Source organism: Delphinus delphis, chromosome 7 (assembly GCF_949987515.2).
Source record: "Delphinus delphis chromosome 7, mDelDel1.2, whole genome shotgun sequence".
Classification (NCBI taxonomy): Eukaryota; Metazoa; Chordata; class Mammalia; order Artiodactyla; family Delphinidae; genus Delphinus; species Delphinus delphis.
In genome coordinates, this window is record NC_082689.1 from 109,129,126 (window position 1) to 109,152,008 (window position 22,883).

General features: G+C 46.6%; 1 protein-coding gene across 2 annotated transcripts; it reads right to left on the minus strand.

Moving 5' to 3' along the window:
* Positions 1–1,946: 1,946 nt before the first annotated feature.
* On the minus strand, positions 1,947–22,422 carry CYP27C1 (cytochrome P450 family 27 subfamily C member 1). 2 transcript variants are annotated; one of them, XM_060015736.1, is made up of 9 exons: positions 22,162–22,422; positions 16,414–16,604; positions 15,464–15,663; positions 13,937–14,146; positions 13,078–13,241; positions 9,667–9,833; positions 7,878–7,956; positions 7,131–7,334; positions 1,947–2,461 (listed from the first exon to the last, which is right to left on the minus strand). In XM_060015736.1, the coding sequence occupies exons 1-9, from the start codon at positions 22,420–22,422 to the stop codon at positions 2,345–2,347; spliced, it is 1,593 nt and encodes a 530-aa protein (XP_059871719.1). In that variant the 3' UTR covers positions 1,947–2,344. The 2 variants fall into 2 exon arrangements, with proteins under 2 accessions (XP_059871719.1, XP_059871720.1); XM_060015737.1 differs by having other exon boundaries at positions 16,414–16,531; positions 22,162–22,233.
* Positions 22,423–22,883: the final 461 nt, after the last annotated feature.

Genomic DNA, 22,883 nt, shown 5'->3' on the forward strand with positions numbered 1-22,883 from the left:
AATCTTGGTTCATCTTTTCCTCCCCCAGCCCCCCACCCCCCAACACACACACACATCACCCACCCTCCACAGCAAGCTGGGTTATTTTAAAGCAAATCCAGGATATCATAACATTCCATCCATAAACATTGCATATTTATGTCTTTAAGGAAGACCTCCAAAAGATAAGATCTCTCTTGTTAATGTAAACAACAATATGTAACAATAATCCCTTAATATCATCAAATACACATTGTTCAAATTTCCCTAATTATCCTGTAAATCTCTTAATCTATAACAGTTCCCCCTCCTTCTTTTTCTTTTTTCTTGTCACTTATTTGTTGGGGAAATAAGTTATTTGTCCTGTAGACTTTGCTGTGGGCTGGATTTTGCTGATTGCATCCGCATGCAATTTTAACGTGCCCCTCTATACCCTGTATTTCCCATAAACTGGTGGATCTAGAGACTTAACTGATTCGATTTCACTTTCTTTGGCAAGAATGCTTCACAGCTGGTGCCATGCACGTCCCGCTGGTCACACCAGGAGGCTCCTAAGGTCTGGCTGCCTCTCTCTGTGTCTGTGGAGACCAAGAGGTGGGCACAGGTGCGACCCACCTGTCTGTGCCCGTCCCTGGGCAGGGCCACACATCACTAGAGGGTCACCTTGTAGAATAAGAGTTCACCTCAAGTTTCCTGGTGTCTCAGTATTTTTAAATTTCAGTCTCCAACAGAATAAAATTGTATCTAGTTTATAAAATGTAATATATATACTGCTAACTCAAAGGAATCCAACATTTTTTCAGTTCATGACATAATTTCATATTTAACTCTACATATTTTTACAGTACTCACACTAAAGTTATTCCGTCATCACGCTTTATATACTCAAACAAATACGGTATGTGAAATTGATACTATTTCTATTTTATTTAAGGATTACTTTGCAGAATGACCAACTAAAGCGGGGAAGAAAGATTTATGGTATATATTCGTAGGAAATTGATTTGAGGGTAAGGATTATGTAAAGAGACTTGTGGAATTGAGACTAAGAGGTCTCAAGCATGAAGGCACAGAGAGAATGTTATGAAATTGTGTTTTTTACTAGCGACCAACAGGTGGCATGAGCTGAGCAACAGAACATTGGAAGGCTCCTAGGCACCCGAGGCATTCAGTCAGAGCCTTCTGTCAGCGCCAACACCTGGATCACATTTCCAGTTTGGATATTTAAAATAAGACTATGAAGATAAAAATATGATTTTGTCTAGAGAATGCCCATTTACATATTTATTTTTCCTTGAAATAAAAATGTTCTAAAGTTACACTGTTTTCTACAGTGTCTGTTTAATTCATTTTTCTCAATGTAGGCAATGAAAGTTCACGTGCTCAGATTTTCAGTTCTTATACATCTGCTGAGTACTTAGATTCGGTTAGAAAATCTGATGATTCTTGACTTCCCCAGGTGTTTTATTTCGTATTTCTTATTTCTTTCAAACCAAAAAACTAATATTCAACTTCTTTAGGAGCTATGACTAGAAAAAGAAATATTAGTTTGGAGAAAAAAATAAGAATATGGTCCTTTTAATTCGGAGCCCTGCTGCAGGATCTAAATCTGGGGCTTGGTGTCGCCTGGGTGTTTTCTTCCCGTAATTATGGTATTAGAGAGGCATTCCTTTTTTTTTTTTTCTAATTTATTTTATTGTAGTTCATTTACAGTGTTGTGATAATTTCTGCTATGTAACAAAGTGATTCAGTTATACATATATACATTCTTTTTTTATATTCTTTTCCATTATGGTTTATCACAGGATATTGAATATAGTTCCCTGTGCTATAGAGCTAATTCCGAACTCCCAATCCTTCCCTCCCTCCCCTCCCCTCCCCCCTGGCAACCACAGGTCTGTTCTACAGAGGTCTCTTAATGTTTCCTCTTCAAATTAAAAACAAGAAGTTGGAATTGTATCCTAACAGGCAGTCCCGGATGCAGTATTAGAGAAGGTATATTCAAGCACTGAATCTATATGTATGCCAACATTTCCTGGCCCAAATGCAGAGGAGACTATGGGTAAGTGAATAGTGAGTCCAAGGGTAAGACACCATATGAGGCATGAGAATTCAGTGCCACTGGCTTCGCAACAGCTGTTTCTCCAAAAAAAAAAAGAAAGAAAGAAAAGGCAACTCTGGTATGCAAAAGTAAAGCAATCTTCTCACATTACTTTGCATAAAGATTTCAAAGTCTCCCAGAGACCGGGAGGCCAATTTATAACCAAGACAGCCCCCAGAAGGGATCCTTTTCTCCCCCACCATCATCCGTGGCCCACGAACACCTGGTGTGTGTCGGTCTGGCAGCTGGGTGAAAACGCCAGGCTCACTTTCTGTTAACAAAACGCACGTGGATGGGCTCCCCTGGCATCAGAAGCCCATGGGTTTTTGCATGAACAGTTTTAGTCCATGGAGATATTTTGATCTCAAAACGTTGAAGCAACTAAGAAGAGAAAGAGAGAGAAGGACTTCAAAATTGCGAAGCAGAAAATTCACAGCACTGCTGGAGTGCCCATACTCCTGTGACAGCCCCGGCTTCAGGGAGCCGAGGGAACGAGAGATGTGGGAAACAGGGCGTCAGGTCCTATACAGGAGCCCAGCATGCCCACTGAGCAACAAGGCCCATGGGACAAAGACACGCAATCAGAATTTAAACGGAGCAGGACCCTGTGGGGTTCCTGGGCACAAAAACCTTTCCATGTCCCCATTTCTTGCTTGGAGGAAACAGGCTTCATACGACTTCCTTGACCTTCCCTGAGTTCCAAAGAGGGGACTCGAGCAGTTACTAACTAGGGAAGGGAGGGGATGCAGAAACAAGGGAGGAGCAGTTAAGAAACAACAGTGCAGGCTTGGGGCTGGGTTCTGGTTCCTCCTCAAGAAATATACGTTACAGTATCTTTGAGCACTTCTGCAGAACTAAGGTCCCCCCACCAGGTGGAGGATGGTAACTTCAGGATGAGCACAAGATTCCTGGAGCCCCGCCCTGTTACCTCACCACCAACCAATCAGCCCTGCAGCCCTTACCCCCAATTTTGCCTGTAAAAGCTTCTCCCCACAAACCATCAAGGAGTTCTGGGTTTGGGGGGCATAAGCCACCCATGTCCTTGCTTGGCCCTGCAATAAACCTTTCTCTGCTTGAAACTCGGACGTGTTGGTTTGTTTGGCCTCACTGCGCGTCGGGCGCATGATGTTTGTTCAGTAACAGATGTTCAAATGACTTACACTTTATTAGCTAGTTCAAAGTTCTAACTGTGTTACTTCCGCTGTAGGTCTGGAAAAAGAAGGAATCAAAGGAGCAAGGAGGAAAGAGGAACCAAGTGAAATTCCAGGGTTCCTGCTGGTTTGGAGTCTGCAGTCACTTCAGTGGTGGTACGGACACAGCAGGGGCACAGCCGTCAGACTTTATCCATTACTGTCTTTAATTTAACTATTCTTCATTTGCACCTTTGATTCCATTTCTCACTTCTGCAGTTCAAAAGGAGAAGCAGCCCTACCTCTCAGGGTGAAACTGGGACGTTTTAAAGAACGCTTAAGTATCTGTCAGCCTCAAGCACTAATCTCCCAAAAGGCAACCTGCTCTAAGGACCTCTGTCAAACTACATTGGTTCCTGGAGGGGAGGCAGGGCCTTGCTCAAGGGCCGGTGGGGACGGTGCAGGGTAGCAGACCAGCCATTCATCCCTCCCCTGCTCCAACCTCCTAAGAGAGCATCAGTGCTGGAGAACCTATATTGTCACATGGGATGCAAACACCCCAGCCCACCCTGACTCTCCAGCCTGGTCTCCCAGGTAAAGCAGCAAGACCCCCTGATGGGTCCTCTGGGTGAGCTGGGGCTCCGGGGGTGGAGGTCAGGCAGGGAGCAGGGCTGCACTGAAGACACAGGCTAAAATCATTACTTTGTCATTGTTAGAGAGCCAAGCTGAATGACCTGTATTTAGGCAACTCTAGAACATTCTGGCATCGAGATGCCTTCACCTCAACATCTAATCTCTGACCCTTTGTTCTGACCTCACAGGACTGCTCGCGCATTCCCATGTGGCAGAGGAAAGAATCACACACAGGTCTCCTCGCTCCATGGCCAACATCCCACAGGGCCTTTTTCCTTTCTGAGTGGCAGCACATGCTCATTGAAAAATGAAAACTACACAGGAGATGTAAAAGCCAAAACACAAGACCCCCCTTCCACCTCAAGTCTCCAGTTCCCAAGGAGCAAGGGTGTATCCTCTAACCACTGGCCGTGCAATATGAATGTCTTGTTCCTATTTTCAAGGAAACACATTAATATTGCAACATTAAAGCCAAAGCTTCCCTTCCCGTAGGCCACAGGCATAAGTCGCTGTTTTGCTGGGATAGACACTTTATTTGCTTAAGGAAAGCCCTTCCATTACAGGTGTGCTAAGAGAGTTTCTTCATGAATGGGTGTTGAATTTTATCAATTATTTTGGGAGAGGGTCATAAAGTTTTTCTCCCTTAATTTGTCATTGTGGTGAATGCTGTCTTGAGGTGGGCCATCCTTGCATTCCTGAACAAACCTGATTTGGTGACGGTGCGTTTCTGGTCCATACATTGCTGGATTTGGCTTGCCAATTTTTCATTTAAGGTATTTTTCATCTTTGTTCATAAATCAGATGGGCCTGTAGTTTTTCTTTCTTATTTTATTCATTCTGGGTTGTGACTCTCAAGGTTATACAAGTCTCATAAAAACAAGACTTCCTTTTCCTATTTTCTATTTGTGTAAGATGATGATCACCCGTTCATCGGAGGTTTGATAAAACTTGCCAATAAAACTGTCTAGGTCTGGAACATTTGGCGGTAGATATTTTTACTACCGACTCAATGTATTCAAGGTCTGTTCTCTTTCTTTTGAGTCCATTTGGGTAATTTACACCTTTTCTAGTAAATTGTACATTTTATCTAAGTCTTCAGATGTATTGGTAAAAAAGCTGTTTGCAGTATTTTCTTGATTTAAAAAAAAATCAACTGCATTTGTAGCTATGTCTCCTTTCTCATTCCTAGTACTGTTTATTTGTGCCTTCTGTTTCTTCTTTTTTCCTCTTGGCAATTACAAACAATGATGTCCCCCCTCTATACTTGCACAAGTAGAAATGAGGGCTCTTGAAGCAAGAACTGTAGCAGGTACCCGTGTATGTTATAGTAGCAAACAAAGAAAACCCCCATCACCACCACCAAACACCCAGCTTCTGACCCTTTTCCCCACTCCACCATCTGCGCCCTCATGCCCTCAGCATCCGCTATGGTTGTCCAGGCCGTCAGAAGCGGGAAGCATCCAGGAAGCAGTCAGCCCCCCCGAAAGGCTGCCTGGAAATGGCCTCTGCCCGTCGGAGACATGGTTGTGGAACACAGAGCAGCACTGATGGAGCCAGGACCTTCCCAAACACAGTCCCCGTGAGCAGACACTGAGAGCAGGTGTGCAGACAACACAGACTCTGCTTAGACTATTCTTATTCCTCACACACCCAAAAGGCAGGTATTTGGCCCATTTTGTGGATGAGGAAACATGCTCAGCAGTGTCGGAACCACAAACTGGCAGAGCTGGGGTTGGAGTCCATCCTCCACACGGAGATGCCTCTCACCTTGGGCATGACTGGGCCTGGCCAGCATCCATAGGGCCCACCGCTGCCCGGGACAGCTGCCCTGGAAGGGACACCTCTCGCCTTGGAGGACTGCAGCCACCCGTGTGCCCACAGAGGTGGAACGACCGAGGGACAGGCCGGCACCCGCTTCTGCTGGTCTCACCAGGTCCCCGGAGCTTTCCCACCAGAGCCAGGTGGGCCCAGCTGGTGTCCTCCTCGCCCCCTTCCACACCCACCTCCCTGGCCGTGGCCCCTCACCTCCTCCAGCCCTCCTAGCCTGCCTCCCATGCCCACGATCCCCCACAGGCCGACCAGGCTTCCCCATCCCTAACGCTCTCTGATGCCATCGTCCGTAAAGGTCCCAACCCCTGAGTGCTCTGCCCTGGGCTCTGCCGGCCTGCAGGAAACACCTCGGTAACATGAGGGGAAATGCAGGCAGGAGACAGGACACGTGCCTCGTGCCCTGCACCTGCCACGCGGCAACCGTGGCAAGTGGCTCCAACTCCCTGGGCCTCAGCTTCCTCATCGGTGAAATGGGGAGATGGGTCCCCAGGTCATCCCCTCGTGCTTCCAACGCCTGGAGTCATAGCTCCCGAAACTTGGGCCGAGGTTTTCCATGGCAGGCTCCCCAAATCTGCAGGAAAGGCTAATGGATAGAATTTTCTCTACTGTGGGCTTTTCTTTCATGAAATTTCCTTCAGACATTATTTAGTTCCTGCCGCAGCCTGAGCTCAGATACTGGACAAGCGCAGAAGTAAACACTTGAGCATTTAGAGATTTGCATGGAAGGTATTCTCTCACCAAAACCAAGCCTTCCTGATGTTTCAAAACCCAAACAAGCTTGAGAGCCACCTCCCTGCTTAAAAGGCTGATTCACAGAAAACGAGGTGCTGAGGGGGCGGCAGGGGGTGAGCGTGACTCCCTCCATGGTGACGGTGACAGTGACAAGCTCTGAAGGAAGGAGGCCTGGGAGGCCGGGGCTTGAACAGCAGACGCAGCCACCAGCAGAAGTAGAGATCCCCCGTGCCCCACCACGCGCACTTCCTTAGACCACTGACATCAGAATCGCCCAGAGCCCCACCCCAGGCCCACCAAGTGATTCTCTCTGTGGTCGGGGCCCAGGAACCTGATTTCGAGGGGTTCCTGGTGACGGGATGGTCCATAATGTTTGAGGGCCGCTTGCTGGACACCTTCCACTAGCCTTTCTGCAGAACCCCTGTGGGAGTGCTTGGGCTCCTGTAACCACCCACCCCTGCTACACACACACACACACACACACACACACACACACACATCCCAGTTCTGCCCAGGTGACTCCAAGGAAGAAAGGAACAAGGCAGGTGGCCATGGGGCTAGAGGTGGCTACTGCAGGGGGAGGGGAGGCATTTTAACACATAAAAGAGATTTAACAGGAAGCTCTGAAAGTTTTCAAAATCCTGTTTCCTTGCTTTCACCTAAGTCTTGATCCAGCAACGGAGCCCAGCCAGTCACCTGGATGAAGCCCAGCCCGCAGGCCCTACCTGAATCACAAGGAGGTGGATCTCCAATTCTGCAATCCTCCGCCCGATGCAGCTTCGAGCCCCGTAGCCGAAGGGGATGGACCCGAAATTGTCAACCCTGCGCAGGTTTCCTGGCCGCAGCCAGCGCTCAGGCCGGAACTCCTTGGCCCGAGGGAAGTTCTCATCCTCGTAGGAGGTGGCATAGTGGCAGAGGGCCAGCTGGGTCTGAGCAAACCGTTTTCACCAGAAAAGTAATAAAGAACTTAATCAAGGGAAAGCAGAGCAGAGGCCACAGCCCCAGCTGGACCGACCCTCCTGAGACGCTTCGGGCCAGGAGGAGTCATGTAAGGGCCCAAGAGGCCATGCAGACCCGGGATGGCAGGTCCCCCTTCAATTCACACCCTACCCGGAAAGAACATCAATGCAGCCACAGAGAAGGCAATTCAAGTCCTTCAGAAACTCTCCCTGGAGGGAACTGCTGCTTCCATGGGGCCTCCGGCGGGGGGGTGGGGGTGGGGGGTGGGGGTGGGGGGTGGGGAGGGAGGGTTGAATAGGCCTGCGAGCTACAGAAGTATCTGCCTTTGTTTTTGCCAGAGCAGCGTCACACAATCCACATCTCCTTGCTCGTAAAGCCCCATAAAAATATATGCAGAAGAAAAGGACATCTACAGATATTTGCTTAGGTACAGGGACATCCGAAACGTGGAAGCAAATTTCCAGTCCAACCGCCCCTGCTCAGCCCAGCCCCGCCACGTCCGCCAAACTCACGCCTCTGGGAATCAGATACCCGCCAACAACCAGGTCTTCCTGGGTGACCCGGCCATTCCCCGGCAGCACTGGAAACAGCCTAGAAAGAGCCAACGGGGACGGGAAGGCAGCAGTGACTTTCAAAATACGTTACTAAACATTTAAAAGTCTGGATATATTGCCATTTTCATTTTCTAAAAAGTAACACGTGGTACAGTTTCAACCAGGAAATCTTGCAAGGATCTTCATGGGCTCCCTAGCTTTGCCCGGGAAGCATTCTGGGGCCTCACAGTCAAAAAAATTTATAGAACACAAAGCAAAGCCTTTAAAATGCTACTGTGCTCCCAAGAGGAATAATTCTTTTTTTTTTAAAAAAATAAATTTATTTATTTATTTATTGGCTGTGTTGGGTCTTTGTTGCAGCGCGTGGGCTTCTCATTGTGGTGGCTTCTCTTGTTGCGGAGCACGGGCTCTAGGCGCGCGGGCTCCAGTAGTTGTGGCACACGGGCTCAGTTGCTCCGCGGCCTGTGGGATCTTCCCCAACCAGGGATCGAACCCGTGTCCCCTGCATTGGCAGGCGGATTCTCAACCACTGCACCACCGGGCAAGTCCCAAGAGGAATAATGCTGAATTTCTGAAATCTATGCAAGCACGGGACCCCTTTATCAAGGAATAGTTCATAGGACTCAGGGCTCCAAGAAATAGATTCTGAGAAATGCTACATCAGTTTTTGGATTCTCTGGGAAGTGATCCTACGAAAACGCTGAATAAACTTTTTTTTTTTTTTTTTTTGCCGTACACGGGCCTCTCACTGCCGTGGCCTCTCCCGCTGCAGAGCACAGGCTCCGGACGCGTAGGCTCAGCAGCCATGGCTCACGGGCCTAGCCGCTCTGCTGCATGTGGGATCCTCCCGGACTGGGGCACGAACCCGCGTCCCCTGCATCGGCAGGCGGACTCTCAACCACCGCGCCACCAGGGAAGCCCAACTGAATAAATTTTAATTGACAAATACCAGTTAACACACAGCTGGCTTTTTTCTTTCTTTCTGCCTCTCTTCTTTTTTTTTTTTTTTTTTTTTTGAGATTAAACAGCATGCTGAAGATGGAAGATGCAAGCCAACTTGAAATATCATTATCGAGTCAGGTTTAAAAGCATTATTTTAGTGTGTGCTCTGTAAATAACCTTTGCTCCGTGTCACGGCATTTCCTCCACAGAGGAATGCTGTGGTCACGATCCTGAGCCTCACAGGAGGAAGAACCTTCACTAGTCACCTAATCCCACCTCCCACCCAAGCCTGCCCAAGACCACCCGTATCCCTCATGCTCCGGCGTTTCCCAGGGTCAGTAAAGTCCTGTCCGGAAGTAAACAAGCCTCACTACTTGGTGTCTCCACCTTGACTAGACATTCACGCGAGGAACACAGTAAGCACGTCTAGTAACGGGCCACTCAGCCCAGAACATTTTCCTGACGGTCAGTCCTGTTCTGCTTTATCCCCAGAGGAACACACTGGGAAACAGTTGATGAAACAAATGTCTAGAGTGAGTACAAAGTTCGAGGATGGCTCTAAAGATCTTTATGAAGAAATGAATATTTCTAACTGTACAACAGAATAGCCTTTCTGCTGCTCTGTCGAGGGCAGAGAGGAAATAAAATGGTCATGAGTCCCTCCTTCCTAAACATTTCTGCCACCGAGGGTCTCTGGAGTATTGGGTTAGGACCCAGTTTTTAAGTCAAAAGCACATTCACTGTGATAAAGAATCAGAGACTTAACGGACACGGTTTTTGACATGAATTTTGGTGAGCCTTTTACCTCAAGGTTTCCTTAAGCAGAGCTCGGACCAGTGGGACTTTGGGGACGTCTGCAGCCGTGGGAACATGCCTTTCCCCCAAATTCCTCACTATCTCCCGGTACAGGGTCTGCTGCACTTCCGGGTGCCTCGCGAGGAGATACACTGCCCAGGACAACGTGAACGATGTCTAATAAAGAAACCGGCAGACACAGGCACGTGGGTGAGTAAAATCAAGGATTTCAGGCGCAGGCAGCATCGCACGTGAAGTCATGGGAGAATAAGCGCAGGTGCAAAGCCACGCCCATATACGTCCATCGGAGCATTCTATGTCTTACTGAAGCAAAAGATGATCTCCCCTAACTCTTCCTGGAAAAAAACTGACAGAGACTTTTGGAAAGTAACATCAGTGATGGGATTCAAGCGCTCTTTCAATGAAGAGCCACAGGAAAAATTATTTTGGAACTTTAAAAAATCATTGGAGAGCAATCTGCCTCTTCTTCCATGGAGTTTGAGAGCACGTAGCAACGCTGGTTAAGCCTGGAAGTTGTGCCTAGAACTTTCTTCGACCTTCTCTACAAGGGTCACCTGAGTTTTGCTAGAAAGGACCTGAGGCTGCCTGTCAGCCTGAGAACTGCATCCCGCAGGCCCATGGCTGGGCAAGGGCTGCTCTGGTTGCCCTAATCTAGAAAAGATGGGGGAGAGGGGGACGGGAGGTGGTGGTCACAGGACTATTACTGGTCCATCATTGTTCCCATGCACTTATCAAGCAAAGCACCATATAAGGACTGAATGGCATTTGCACAAAGCAGTATCATTGTTTATACCACTTCCTAAACTGAAGAATTCCATTTCTGGTTATTGAGAACAAATAATTCTATTTTATACCCTAGATTCCAAGATTGTCACTAAAATCAATACTATTACCTATGTGACTGTAGTTCACTCTCTTGTAAACAAGGAAATTCCACAGTATAAGCGCCTTTCTTTCATCTAAAAAAAATCTAACTTAAGTAGGCCATATTGATGTTATTTCCCTCTAATTGATATTATGTATTTTTAGAGGACAAGCTCTCATGTAATATACAATGTAATGTGCAAGTTCTTCCTTATAAACGATAAGGAAATAATTTAGATGCTTCCTATGAAGAGAACAGAAAATTTCTATTAAAATCACATATTCATGGAAAAACCAAATGTGGTATAGCTATACAATGGAATACTGTCCGGTAATAAAAAAGAATAAACTACTTTTACAGGCAACAACATCCATGAATTTCAAAATCATTTTGCTGAGTGAAGGAAGTCAGACACAAAATACATACCGTATAATTCCATTTATATAAATTTCTAGAAAAATGCAAACTGATTTCTAGACAACTGCAAACTGTTATGACACAGTGTCAGAAGGCGGTTGCCGGGGCGGGGGTGGGGGGCAGGGGTTATGGGAGGGATGGACTGAAATGGGGGTGAGGAACTTGCAGAGGTGGTAGCAACATCCAGGATCTTAACTGCAGCGCTGGTTTCAAAAATGATTGCATCTGTGCTTCTCCTGTATTAGTCAACAATCTGTATCGAATTGTACCGTTTAAACGGATGCAGCTCATCGTGCATAAATTATGCCGCAATGAAGTTGGCTTTTTAAAATAACATTTTAGAAAATGAGCATGAAGTTTCAAGATGTTCCCTTCACGTAGGAACGAGTCCTCGCTGCCCTCCTTCTCACGGTGATGCTCTTAGTTACCACCAGGGGGCAACAGTAGCATGCATCTGAATCAGCTTAGATCCAAGGCCGTTCATTCCGTCATTGCTTCTCCACTCAAGCAAACCCACACTGTCACGTTCACACGGTTAATCAGAACTTTCATCGCTTGCATTGTCCGCATTGATTCGTTTGTATTTAATTTATATACTTTTTGCTTTATTGTTGAAGATGATCCATAAGAATAATGACTTTATGTGAAGTGTTTCGCTTTTACACGTTTAAGTGGCTTCATAATAAAAATGTCAACCGTGGGGTTTTTGTCTACCTCTAAAAAGGAGATTGGTGCTTTCCTCAAGTCCGGGAAGCACTCCTGTGAAGGAAAAACCTTGAGGCAAGCTTAGCTGTTTCATTTTCCCACCTGTTAAATGAAGACAGTAACACCTACCTCAGAGGATTCTGTGTGAACAGAAGGGTGCTTACAGATGTGCGTTGGAGACACAGTAAATCACCAAATTTACTGTCTTAATCTTAGTTATTTCACTCAACTGACTTTTCTTCCACCAATTACCAAAAGCCTGGCCCTTTTTTTTCTTATTTCACCACTTTCTTTTAGCAAATTTTAAACTTTTTCTGGACATATACCCACAAATATACCATTTTTTATACTTGAGTAAAGGTATCAGATTATACATAAGTTTTTGGAAGGAACTTGGATTCCACACCCCTGTACCAGCCCCGCCCCAGTCCAGGAACCGTCCTGGGCGCAGGCTCCATACTTTCCTCCACGTCCAGCAATCACTTAGCGATACACACGTGCACGCGGACAGATGGGACGGGGGCCACTGTTTTACTAACGGGAACACAGGATATACATGCTTTTCTGCATCTTCATTTCTCACTTAGTAATAGGGTATGGAATTCCCTCCAAATCAATGGGCAATGCTTCGTTTCATTCTGATATTGAGCCCTCGTTGGTCATAGTGTATGATTCATCTGCTACACTAACTGAATCTATTCACTAGGATTTAAAATGGATATATGTACATATTCATAAGTCAAACTGCTTATTAAACTTTTCTTTCTTTATGCTTTCTTTAGCAGGTTTTGAAGTTATGCCGACTTTATCAAATGAACTGGGAAGTTCTCCCTAGCCCGGAATATTTTGAATGATAAGTAAGAGGGTTTTTAATGTCTGTGCCCTTTTCATTTCTTTTTTGTTTTTTAAGATTTTTTTGATGTGGACTATTTTTAAAGTCTTTATTGAATTTGCTACACTCCTGCTTCTGTTTTATGTTTTGGATTTTTGGCCGCAAGGCATGGGGGATCTTAGCTCCTCGACCAGGGATCGAGCCCGCACCCGCTGCACTGAAAGGCGAAGTCTTAACCACTGGACCGCCAGGGAAGTCCCTTCATTTCTGATATTATGAAACAATGGAGAAATGTTTGCAAATCAGGAATGATTTTAAACTTTAAAACATATTGCTACTTTGTGTGTGTGGTAATAGAATTGGGTTATGTTATTTACAGAATTCATCGTGCACCTTTATTTGTATTAAAGAAAAGAAAAAAGGTCGAGTTTTCTCCTGGAGACCCTCAGCAGTGAAGCAGACATTCAGCTAGTACAAATAAGCATGGTCCCCTTAAAGTATCTGCCATCTGTCGGATTCCTCGGAAAGGCCCCCAGCTTCAACTGTGCTCTGCTGAGAAGAAAGGAAAGCTGAGAGCTCACCGTGTCCACGCCAGCCAGCAGCATCTCGGTCATGTTGGCGTAGATTTCCTCCCGTGTCAGCTCCTGGCTGAGGAAGAGGTACGTGAGCAGGCCCCCTCTCGCTCTCTCCCCTCGGTCCATTTGGCACTGTATGTCCCTCAGCTTGTTGTCAACGTGAATTTGGCCTGTTTGAAAACAGTGTTTCTTTTGAAAGAAGTTTTGGTTAAGAATCGTCTCTTCAGGGCTTCCCTGGAGGCGCAGTGGTTAAGAATCCACCCGACAATGCAGGGGACACTAGTTCGAGCCCTGGTCCGGGAAGATGCCCACATGCCGCAGAGCAACTAAGCCCGTGCACCACAACTACTGAGCCTGCACTCTAGAGCCTGTGAGCCACAACTATTGAGCCCGCGTGCCACAACTACTGAGCCCGCGTGCCACAACTACTGAGCCCGCGTGCCACAACTACTGAGCCCACGTGCCACAACTATTGAGCCCACGTGCCTAGAGCCCATGCTCCACAACAAGAGAGGCCACCACAAGGAGAAGCCTGTGCACCACAACAAAGAGTAGCCCCCATTCGCCACAACTAGAGAAAGCCCACGCGCAGCAACAAAGACCCAATGCAGCCAAAAATAATAAATAAATTAACTAATTTTTTTTAAAAGTGAGAAATCTGTCACATTACTTGTGGTCACAACCCACGTGCTTTTTGCTCATTCGAGAAACCAATCTAAACGCTCTTGAGTCAAAATAGCACGTAACTCCATTGGGGAAAAGCCCCTACAGTAATACCCACTGTCTGCGTGAGTGTTAGACACACAACTAGGGGGAAAGTCAGGTCCATCTGATTCTACGAAAGGTGCCCTGACTCTTCTCTTACTGAATTTGAAGAGTCCATCCCAGGACCTGCAGAATTCCCGCCAGGGTTTGGGGATGAGCGGGCGGAGCCACCTAGGGATGGCACCGGCGTACATGGACGTCTTGAACGTGCAGAACATGAGCTCCAGGGCCTCGATGTAGTCCATCGTCGCCTGCGGGACGCTGTTCTCCAGGCAGCCCAGACGACTCTCGTAAAGAATGGTGGCCACTCCTGCGCGGGAGAGAGGTTACAACCCTTCTTCTTCTTCTTCTAGATCATTCACAGCATCAATATACGATACCTGGCCATAAATGTAACTTTCAAAAGTGGTCCAGGGACTTCCCTGGCGGTCCGGTGGTTAGGACTCCTCGCTTGCACTGCAGGGGGCCTGGGTTCCATCCCTGGTCGGGGAACTAAGATCCCACAAGCCTCGCCAAAAAAATAAAACTTAAAAAAAGAAGTGATCCAGGTGCCTACCCCTGAGGTTTTCTCTACCAGGTCCTGACCCCCAGGGCGCTGTGGGTTCGATGCTGACGAACCCTCTGCCTCAGTGCCCCCTCAGCTCAACAGTCTGTTCAAGACCCACAAGGCACAACTCCCAACCTTTCAGCCAGTTGCCCAACTTCGGGGAGTTGAAAGGTGGCTCCTCCTGGCCACACTTCCGGGAGCCCCAGGACGAGCTAAGGGGGCAGAGGAAAGGGCCTCTGTGAACCAGGGATGGGGAGGATTTTTCAGTGTGTTTACAACTCACTTCTCTGTCGATTTTGTTACTATTTTTAGAGAGCATTAATACCAGAACTTTAAAAAGTTAACTTAAATTTGAAGAAACTTTTTTTTTTAAAAGGGAAATCTGGACTTCCCTGGTGGTCCAGTGGTTAAGACTCCGTGCTTCCACTGCAGGGGGCACGGGTTCCATCCCTGGTCAGGGAAGTGCCACATGCAGCCATAAATAAATAAATAAAAATAAAAATGGGAAAGCTAAGAGAATTCTCCAAAAACCCAGGTACAGAAAAAATGTTTGGCATGCTATCAATTTTTTTTTTAAGTAAAAAGAATACTCACACTCATACTCATATTTCTTTGTATGTGCATAAAATATCCCTTGAAGAAGCTGGTGACCTAGCTGGGTCAGGAGAGAGGGAGACTTTTCCATGAGTACTTTTTGGGTTTGATTTTTGAACCATGGGAATGTGCTACCCATCTAACATGGATTTTAAAAGTTAGCATGATTGTGGTACATGACCTCTAGACTCCTGTTGCTTTTAAAACTATGCTAAAACAATAATTAGGAGCATGGTTCTTGAGTTAGAGAGACGTCAGTTTGAAACTAAGTTTCTGCCACTAAAAATGGGGGTTCGTTTTTCAGTTCCCCCATTTGTAAAACAGTGTCAGTCAACCTGGTTCTATTAGCACTGTGACAATTACATGTACGTATGTATGGGGCTTAGCGCATTGTCTGGGACACAGGAGATGCTCAACGAGTGATAAGAACCATATTTTGGTAAAATGCCCATTCTTCCATCTTCCCCACCTCCTGAGTTCACCTACCTTCCATTGAATATTTGAAGAAAAGGTCATTGATGTTGGTCACAGTCTCCCCATCTTCTGCCTGGCTCTTGAGGAAGTAGATTCTTTTAATTAAATCAGCAATAACTTGGTTGATTTCTCCTGCAAAAATGGCCACATCTTTCGGTTTCAGAATTCTTTGTCTCAACACACTTCTCATCTTGAGCCACTGTTCACCCTCCCTAGAATAAAGTGAATTCCAAATAGTCTTACTTATAGTGATATTCTAGGAAGGAATTCAGAGTATCTCTGCAAAAATTTCCCAGCAATAAAGAGTCAACAAGATCTGCCAGTCCAAATGGGATGAAGACAGAACAGACACTGCAAAGAGAGGGGAGCGATGGTATTACTCCCCAGTTCCTGTGTAAGGACATGTATATCAAAAGAGCCAAAGATAGAATTTCTAAACCAAAGGGATTTGGACCAGGGGACCTGCAGATGCTCTGTTTTCTCCTCCCTACCTGAGGCTGTACCGATTCACTCTTGGAAGACACAAAGGTGTATAATAACCATAGTCTGTTATAAGGCAGGAACATCATCCCATGGCGATCAATGCTGAAGTTCGTAGCCCCTCCTGGAGGTCTCCTAAAACAGCTCACCACCCTCACCCCTGTCCACAGAGGGGCTCTGTGAGCTTCAGCCCCCTCAGTGGTCGCCGACAGGACACCTAAAGCCACAGAGTGTTCCTTGAAAAACGGCTCCTCTCCATCACTCGGCTAGTGGGCTCCCCACCTTGTCCCTGCCACCAAATCTCTTCCCAGAGGGTTTTAGGAGATTTGGGGAGATCACACGGGAGGCTCTTTTGATACTATTCCACTGGGAGTTCTGTGCCTTATTAATAGCTGTTTTTAGGAGCCCAGCGCTCAGGGAGGGGGGGGCGTCCCTGGGCTCCCCACTCCTGCTCATGTCTCAGCCTGGCCTCACATACTCACGCGGAGATGAGCCCGGTGGATCTGCCCCGTAAGTCTCGGTACTCCTGCCAGGACCCCATGTTGGCTCGCTGGGGCACGGCCCCCTCTGCCCGGAGCACCTGAGCCACCAGGTCTCGGTCTGCAACAGATACTACAAACTGAGGACCAAAGTGAGACTTGAAGATTTTTCCATATTCCCGTGTGTGTTTCTGCTGCAAAACCATGGAGAAATCAAAAAAGGAAAAAAATACACAGATATGATATACCTTTGACACGGACATTCCTGGATGTTAGGGGAGCAGAAAACTGGGGCAGAGGGAAGCTCTGCATTATGCAGAACTGAATCAGAGTGGCCACTTTACTTACAGTTACCAAGGGGGAGAGGAGGGGGCAGGGATAAACTGAGAGATTGGGATTGACATATACACACTAGATAACTAATAAGGACCTACTGTCTAGCACAGGGAACTCTACTCAGTGCTCTGTAATGACCTACATGGGAACAGAATCTAAAAACGAGCGGATGTATGTATACGTATAACTGATTCACTTCGCTGTACAGCAGAAACTAACCCAACAAGGTAAATCAACTCTACTCCAATAAATATTAATTAAAACAAAAAAAGAGTGGTTGCTTTACGTATTCCTGAGGTAAACATATTTTCACATCATTAATCATATTCATAGAAGTTTTCTTAGTTCTTTAAAGATGTGTGTTTAAAAAAACCTTAGCTGTGTGAAGCAATGTGAGAGGAATGTGGATGTAGATGAACTGCAGGGTCTTGACTGTCCTGAGTCAAACAGGGTCTGCCTGCCCCTTTCATTCAGACACTCAGCAGCCGTCCAGCCTGTCCTGTGAAGAAAGCTCCCTGCAGGAAATCTGTAATAAACCTGTAAAAATGCCCCCAGCAGAAAAATGAAAGAAAAGGCACCCAGATTGGAAAGGGAGAAGTAAAGCTGTCTCTGTTCACATGTGACGTGATCTGGCGTGTAGAAAATTCTAAGATATCTGCTAAAAAAACATGTTCAGTGAGCTTGCCGGATATAAGATCAATATACAAAATTCAATTGTATTTCCACACACTAGCAATGAACAATCCAAAAATAAAATTAAGAAAGCAATTCCATTTACAATAGCATCATAAAGAATAAAATACTTGGGAATACATTTAATAAAATAAGTGTAAGACTTACACTCTGAAAACTGCAAAAGATCATCAAAAGAAATTAAAGACCTACATAAACGGAATTTATTTATTCCATGTCAATGGAATGGAAGACTTAATATTATTAAGACGGCAATACTTCTCAAACTGATCCATAAATTCAACATAATCCCTATCAGAATTCCAGTGATTCAGAACCGCAAAAACAATCCTAAAAAAGAAGAACAAAGTTGAAGGACTCACAGTTCCCTATTTCAAAGGTTATTATAAAAGTAATGAAAACAGTGTGCTACTGGCATAAGGATGGACGTCTAAATCATTGGAATAGAATTGAGACCGCAGAAATAAACCCATACATCTAAGGTCACTGGATTTTCAAAAAGAGTGCCAAGACAATTAAATGGGAAAGAATAGCCTCTTTAACAAAAGATGCTGGGGAAATTGGATAGCCACAAACAAAAAATAATTTGTACCCTTATCTCACACCACACACAAAAACTACCTCAAAGTGGACCAAAGACTAAATGCAAGAGCTAAAACCACAAAACTCTTGGACGAAAACATAGGGATAAATATTCATGACCTTAGATTTGGCAATGGCGTCTTAAGATATGATACCAAAAGAACAAGCAACAAAAGAAAAAAACAGATGATTGGACATCATCAAAATTTTAAAATGTGCGTAACGTCAAAGGACATTACAAAGAAAGTGAAAGACAATCCCTAGAATGGAGAAAATATTTGCAAAGTACATATTTGATAAGAGATTTATGTCTAGAATATATAAGAAAACTATTACAACCCAACAGTAAAAAACAACAACAACAAATAACCCAATTAAAAACTGGGCAATTATTTGAATGGACATTTCTCCAAAGAAGATATCAAAATGTCTAATAAGCACATGAAAAGAAGCTCAATGTCATTAGTCATTAGGGAAATGCAAATCAAAACCACAATGAGATATCACTTCCCACATACTAGGATGCTTATAATCAAAAGGACAGGTAATAATAACAAGTATTGGCAAGGATGTGGAGAAATCAAAACGCTCTTGCACTGTTGCTGGAATATAAAATAGTGCAGCCACTTTAGAACAGTCTAGCAATTCCTCAAAAGGTTAAATACAGAGTTACTATTTGACACAGCAATCTCACGCCTAGATATATACCCAAAGAAATGAAAACATAACAGCCAAAAGGTAGAAACAATCCAAATGTCTATCAACTGATGAATAAGTAAACAAAATGTGGTCTATCCACACACTGGAATATTATTTGTTCATAAACAGGAATGAGGTACTAATACATGTTACAACATGGGTGAACTTGAAAACGTTATGCTCAGTGAAAGAAGCCAGACAACAAAGACCACACATTATATGATTCCATGTATATGAAATGTCCAGAATAGGCCAATCTATAAAGACAGAAAGTAAATTATTAGTGGCTGCTTAAGGCTGGGGGAATGAGAGGGTTGGGGAGTGATTGCTAAAGAATACAATATGGGGTTTCTTTTTAAGGTTATGAAAGTGTTCTATAATTGATTGTGGTGATGGTTGTATACTTTAAGTGGGAGAATTGTATGATATGTGAATTATACCTCAATGAAGTTGTTACCAAAAAAAGAAATCACAATAAATGTAAATGGGTTAAATAGTCCAGTTAAATAATTAAAGAAGGAAGGAGAGAAAGTACCCTCCAGCATGGCTCAGCATGACATAGGCATGGGGACTTTCCTGGCAGTCCAGTGGTTAAGAATCCATGCTTCCAATGCAGGGGGCATGGGTTAGATCCCTGGTCAGGGAACTAATAACCCACATGCTGTGTGGTGTGGCCAAAAAAAAAAAAAGCATGACATAGGCAGGGCTAAGCATGGGGAAAATGACTACATCCCTCTTTGGCATCTGCCAACATTTCTTATCACCCCAACTCTCAACCACGGAAATGGCAGGCCAGAGGGTCTGTCATCTCTCCACTCTTCTGCTCTCAGGCAGAAGCTGTTTGCTTCTTTGTGGACCTAGTTGAAGTCCCGCTGCCTGGAGATGAAGACACTCAGACTCAACTGGGATGTGTCAGGTGCCAAGAGATCACTCTGCCTAACAAACAGGTGACCCCAAAAGGGTATTTCTCCAGGTTTCTGATAGGATGACTGTTACCGGAACTACTGGGAGATGGGCCACTCCTCGGGCACATCCAGCTACTGAATGGGCACAATCAGACAAGGGAGCCACTGACCAAGGGGCAAAAAGAATGAGATGAAGGACACAGGTAGTTTACGGCCCTTTTTGGTGGAGGGCCAAGGAATGATACAGTCAGCCACAGACTCAGTTTGTGTAGCCAGCTGGAGCACAGACTCTGGAGTTGGAATCTCAGCTCACAGTTTACTAGCTGGGTGACCTTGGGAAGTTAGGTTCCACTGTGTCTCAGTTTCCTCACCTGCAAAATGGAGAAATAATAGAGATTACCTCACATGGAGGACTTAAAACTGTGCCTGGCACATGAAAAGAGTTCCAGAACTGTTCATTCTTCTTATGTGTTGGTTATTATTACAGTTTACAAAGCCCTTCCACAGCCCTGATCACACGACCTCACAATAACCCGTGAGATGGATGAGGATTGCCAGACTGCTGCACAGAGGAGGAAACTGTGGTCCAGAGAGAAGAACTGATTGGCCAAGATTCCACAGGTGCTTGTAAAGGGCTGCTACGTAACGCAGGACCCTCCTGCTCTGTCATACCTGGCGACCTTGATCACTGTGTCTGCTCTGCCGCTAACCAGCTATGTGACTGTGGGCAAGTCACTCAGCCGACACTTTGGGGCCTTTTCCACATGTAAAGTGACAGACCTGGACCCTGTAGATGAATCCCTTGTGAGACAGCATTCTGTGATCACAAGTTGAGGGAAAGGAAACTGGACTTGAGGTAACAGAATAATTCTCTTCCTCCTTAGAAATGCCTTAGGGGTGACCTGGAGAGCTCGGGGAGAGGGTTTTACTAGAACAACCAGCTCTAGTAAACAACCAATGCTCCAGTCTACAGCAACCTGTATTGAACTTGTCAATAAATAAATAACAATTTTTTTTTTTACCGTATTTGAAAACTATCATCTTGATAGCTTATGTTCAGATTCCACATGGAACAGAAAAAATCATTTTTGACCCCCAGAAACATGTTTGGGAAGAAATCGTGTAGAGTTCATGTGGGGCATGGAGAGGAGGAGCCAACTGGAATTTCAGTCAAATTAAGATTGTTCCTCTTGCCCCACTGTTTTTGGTTTTGTTTTTCTATCAATGAAGTAAGTTTCTGTTTCTCCAGCTGTAGCTGTGGCCTCTGCACCATCATGTAGGTTAAGGGTTGAGGGAATGAACGTACGAACGAATGACCAAAACCCAGGTGGGTGGTTACAAAAAGCTTCCTCTGAGAAGTTTCTGAAGGTTGAAGGGTAAGCTCTGAACAAAAAGAAGTGAGTAGTGGGGAAGGAGGGTGTTCTTGGACGAGGTCCCAGAAATCACAGCGGGTGCTGGGGTGGGAGCCCTGAGAAAATGACGGAGGCAAGCAGCGAGCAGCTACCATAGGAAATGGGAGCGAATGGATTTGACGACGCTGAAAGGTGGGGATCACCTTGCAATGAAAGACGCGATTTGAGGTGGGCACGGGAAGGGCAAAACTCAGGGTCAAGATGAGCCACCGTACAACGAGCGGGCTCCCAACACTCCGACGGGGTTGCTGGACCGGTTGGGTTCTTCCTAAGTCCCTGCCCAGACCTGGCTTGACGCCGAGGTTCACGAACTTTCGTTTGTCTTCCCATCACTTAGAGATCACATAACTCGGAGCCTCCGAACCCCTCGCTGTTATTTTTAGGTTTTTTTTTTTTTTCAATTATAAAACACAAACAAAAAGGACTAGGAACATACGCAACCTGTCCTCGGCCGCGTAAAGACCCGCAGGGCTTGTCACCCACCGCGGGAGAGGCGCTGCTCACGGGCCTCCCTCGGGACGGTCCCGGGAGGCCGGGTGGCGGCTCCCGGCTCCCCGACTCCGCAGGCCAGCCCGCCGGAGCGTACGGCGCGTGGGGGCGCAGCGGCTCCAGGGCGGCCCCTGCCCGTGACCCCCTCCTGCGGCGCCCCTCCCCGGTGCCTCCCCGGGCCCCCTCCCCGGCTCTCCCTCCCTGGAATCCCTCCCCGGTTTCCTCTCCCCGGGTCCCTCCCCGGCGCTCCCTCCCGGGTTTCCTCTCCCCGGATCCCCTCTCCGGCGCTGCCTCCCCGGGATCCTCTCCCGGGTCCCCTCTCTGGCTCTCCCTCCCCGGGATCCTCTCCCCGGATCCCCTCCCCGGCGCTCCCTCCCTGGTTTCCTCTCCCGGGTCCCCTCTCCGGAGCTCCCTCCCCAGGATCCTGTCCCAGGTCCCCTCCCCGGCGCTCCCTCCCCGGTTTCCTCTCCCCGGATGCCCTCCGCGGCGCTCCCTCCTGGGGTTCCCTCTCTGGCGTCCTTCCCGGGATCCTCTCCCCGGTTCCCCTTCCCGGCGCTCCCTCCCCGGGCCTCGTCCCCGGCGCCTCCCCGCCGGAGCGAGCCCCCTCGCGCTCCCGGTCTCCCGCGCGCAGCTACCTGGATCTCGTGGATGCGGCTGAAGCCGTCCTTCCAGAAGAGCTCCACGAGGTTGGCGAGGGTCCGGGGCCCCGGCATGGCGGCGAGGCTCCGGGGTCCCTCTGCCCGGCCCCCGGCCCGCGGCGCCCCCGGCCGCCCGACTCCTTTGTCCTCGGCCCGCGCCCTCGCCGGGAGCCTGGCGTCCGTGGGCCGAGGCTGCCAAGGGCCCCGCTCGGGCGCCGGGCTCAGACGGGCTTTGAGGATCCGCGCCAGCAGAGCCATTGCGATCCTCTGCGTTGGCTGGTTTGAGCAGTTTTTTGTTTCGAGGGCCGCCCTTTGCTCTTTGCTTGGTTTTAACTTGTTCGAGCAGAGCTCCTGCGAACTCTTACGGCCTGGGCATCAGTTTACACAGACCGTTATTAAACGCTCCCTCCCCTAAGGCTGGGGAAAAGGGGGTGGTCTGTGATTAGACTGCCAGAGAAATAAAGCGATTATTATTTTTTCTTCACATCAGATTAATTAAGCGTTCTTTGAGACCAAAAAGTTTTTAAGGTCAACCCCACTTTCAAGCATGGCCAAAAAAAAAAAAAAAAAAGAAAAGCCTACTGGGATATTTTAAATTATCTCCCTCCTTAAAAATTACTATAGAGAGTTTACGGAAGAACGCTAATTTGCCCTTTTTGTATTTTAAAAACACTTCTTTGTGATTTCAAGTTATACAATTATAATTCAATCACAAAATG

Bases quoted from the DNA above. Each gene is read 5' to 3' on its own strand.
- CYP27C1 (XM_060015736.1), bottom strand. From the start codon at position 22,422: ATGGCTCTGCTGGCGCGGATCCTCAAAGCCCGTCTGAGCCCGGCGCCC. The intron at 14,147-15,463 runs GTAGGTGAACTC...TCTCCCGCGCAG, and splicing joins CTTCAAATATTCAATGGAAG to GAGTGGCCACCATTCTTTAC. The intron at 7,335-7,877 runs GTGAGTTTGGCG...CGGTTTGCTCAG, and splicing joins GGTATCTGATTCCCAGAGGC to ACCCAGCTGGCCCTCTGCCA.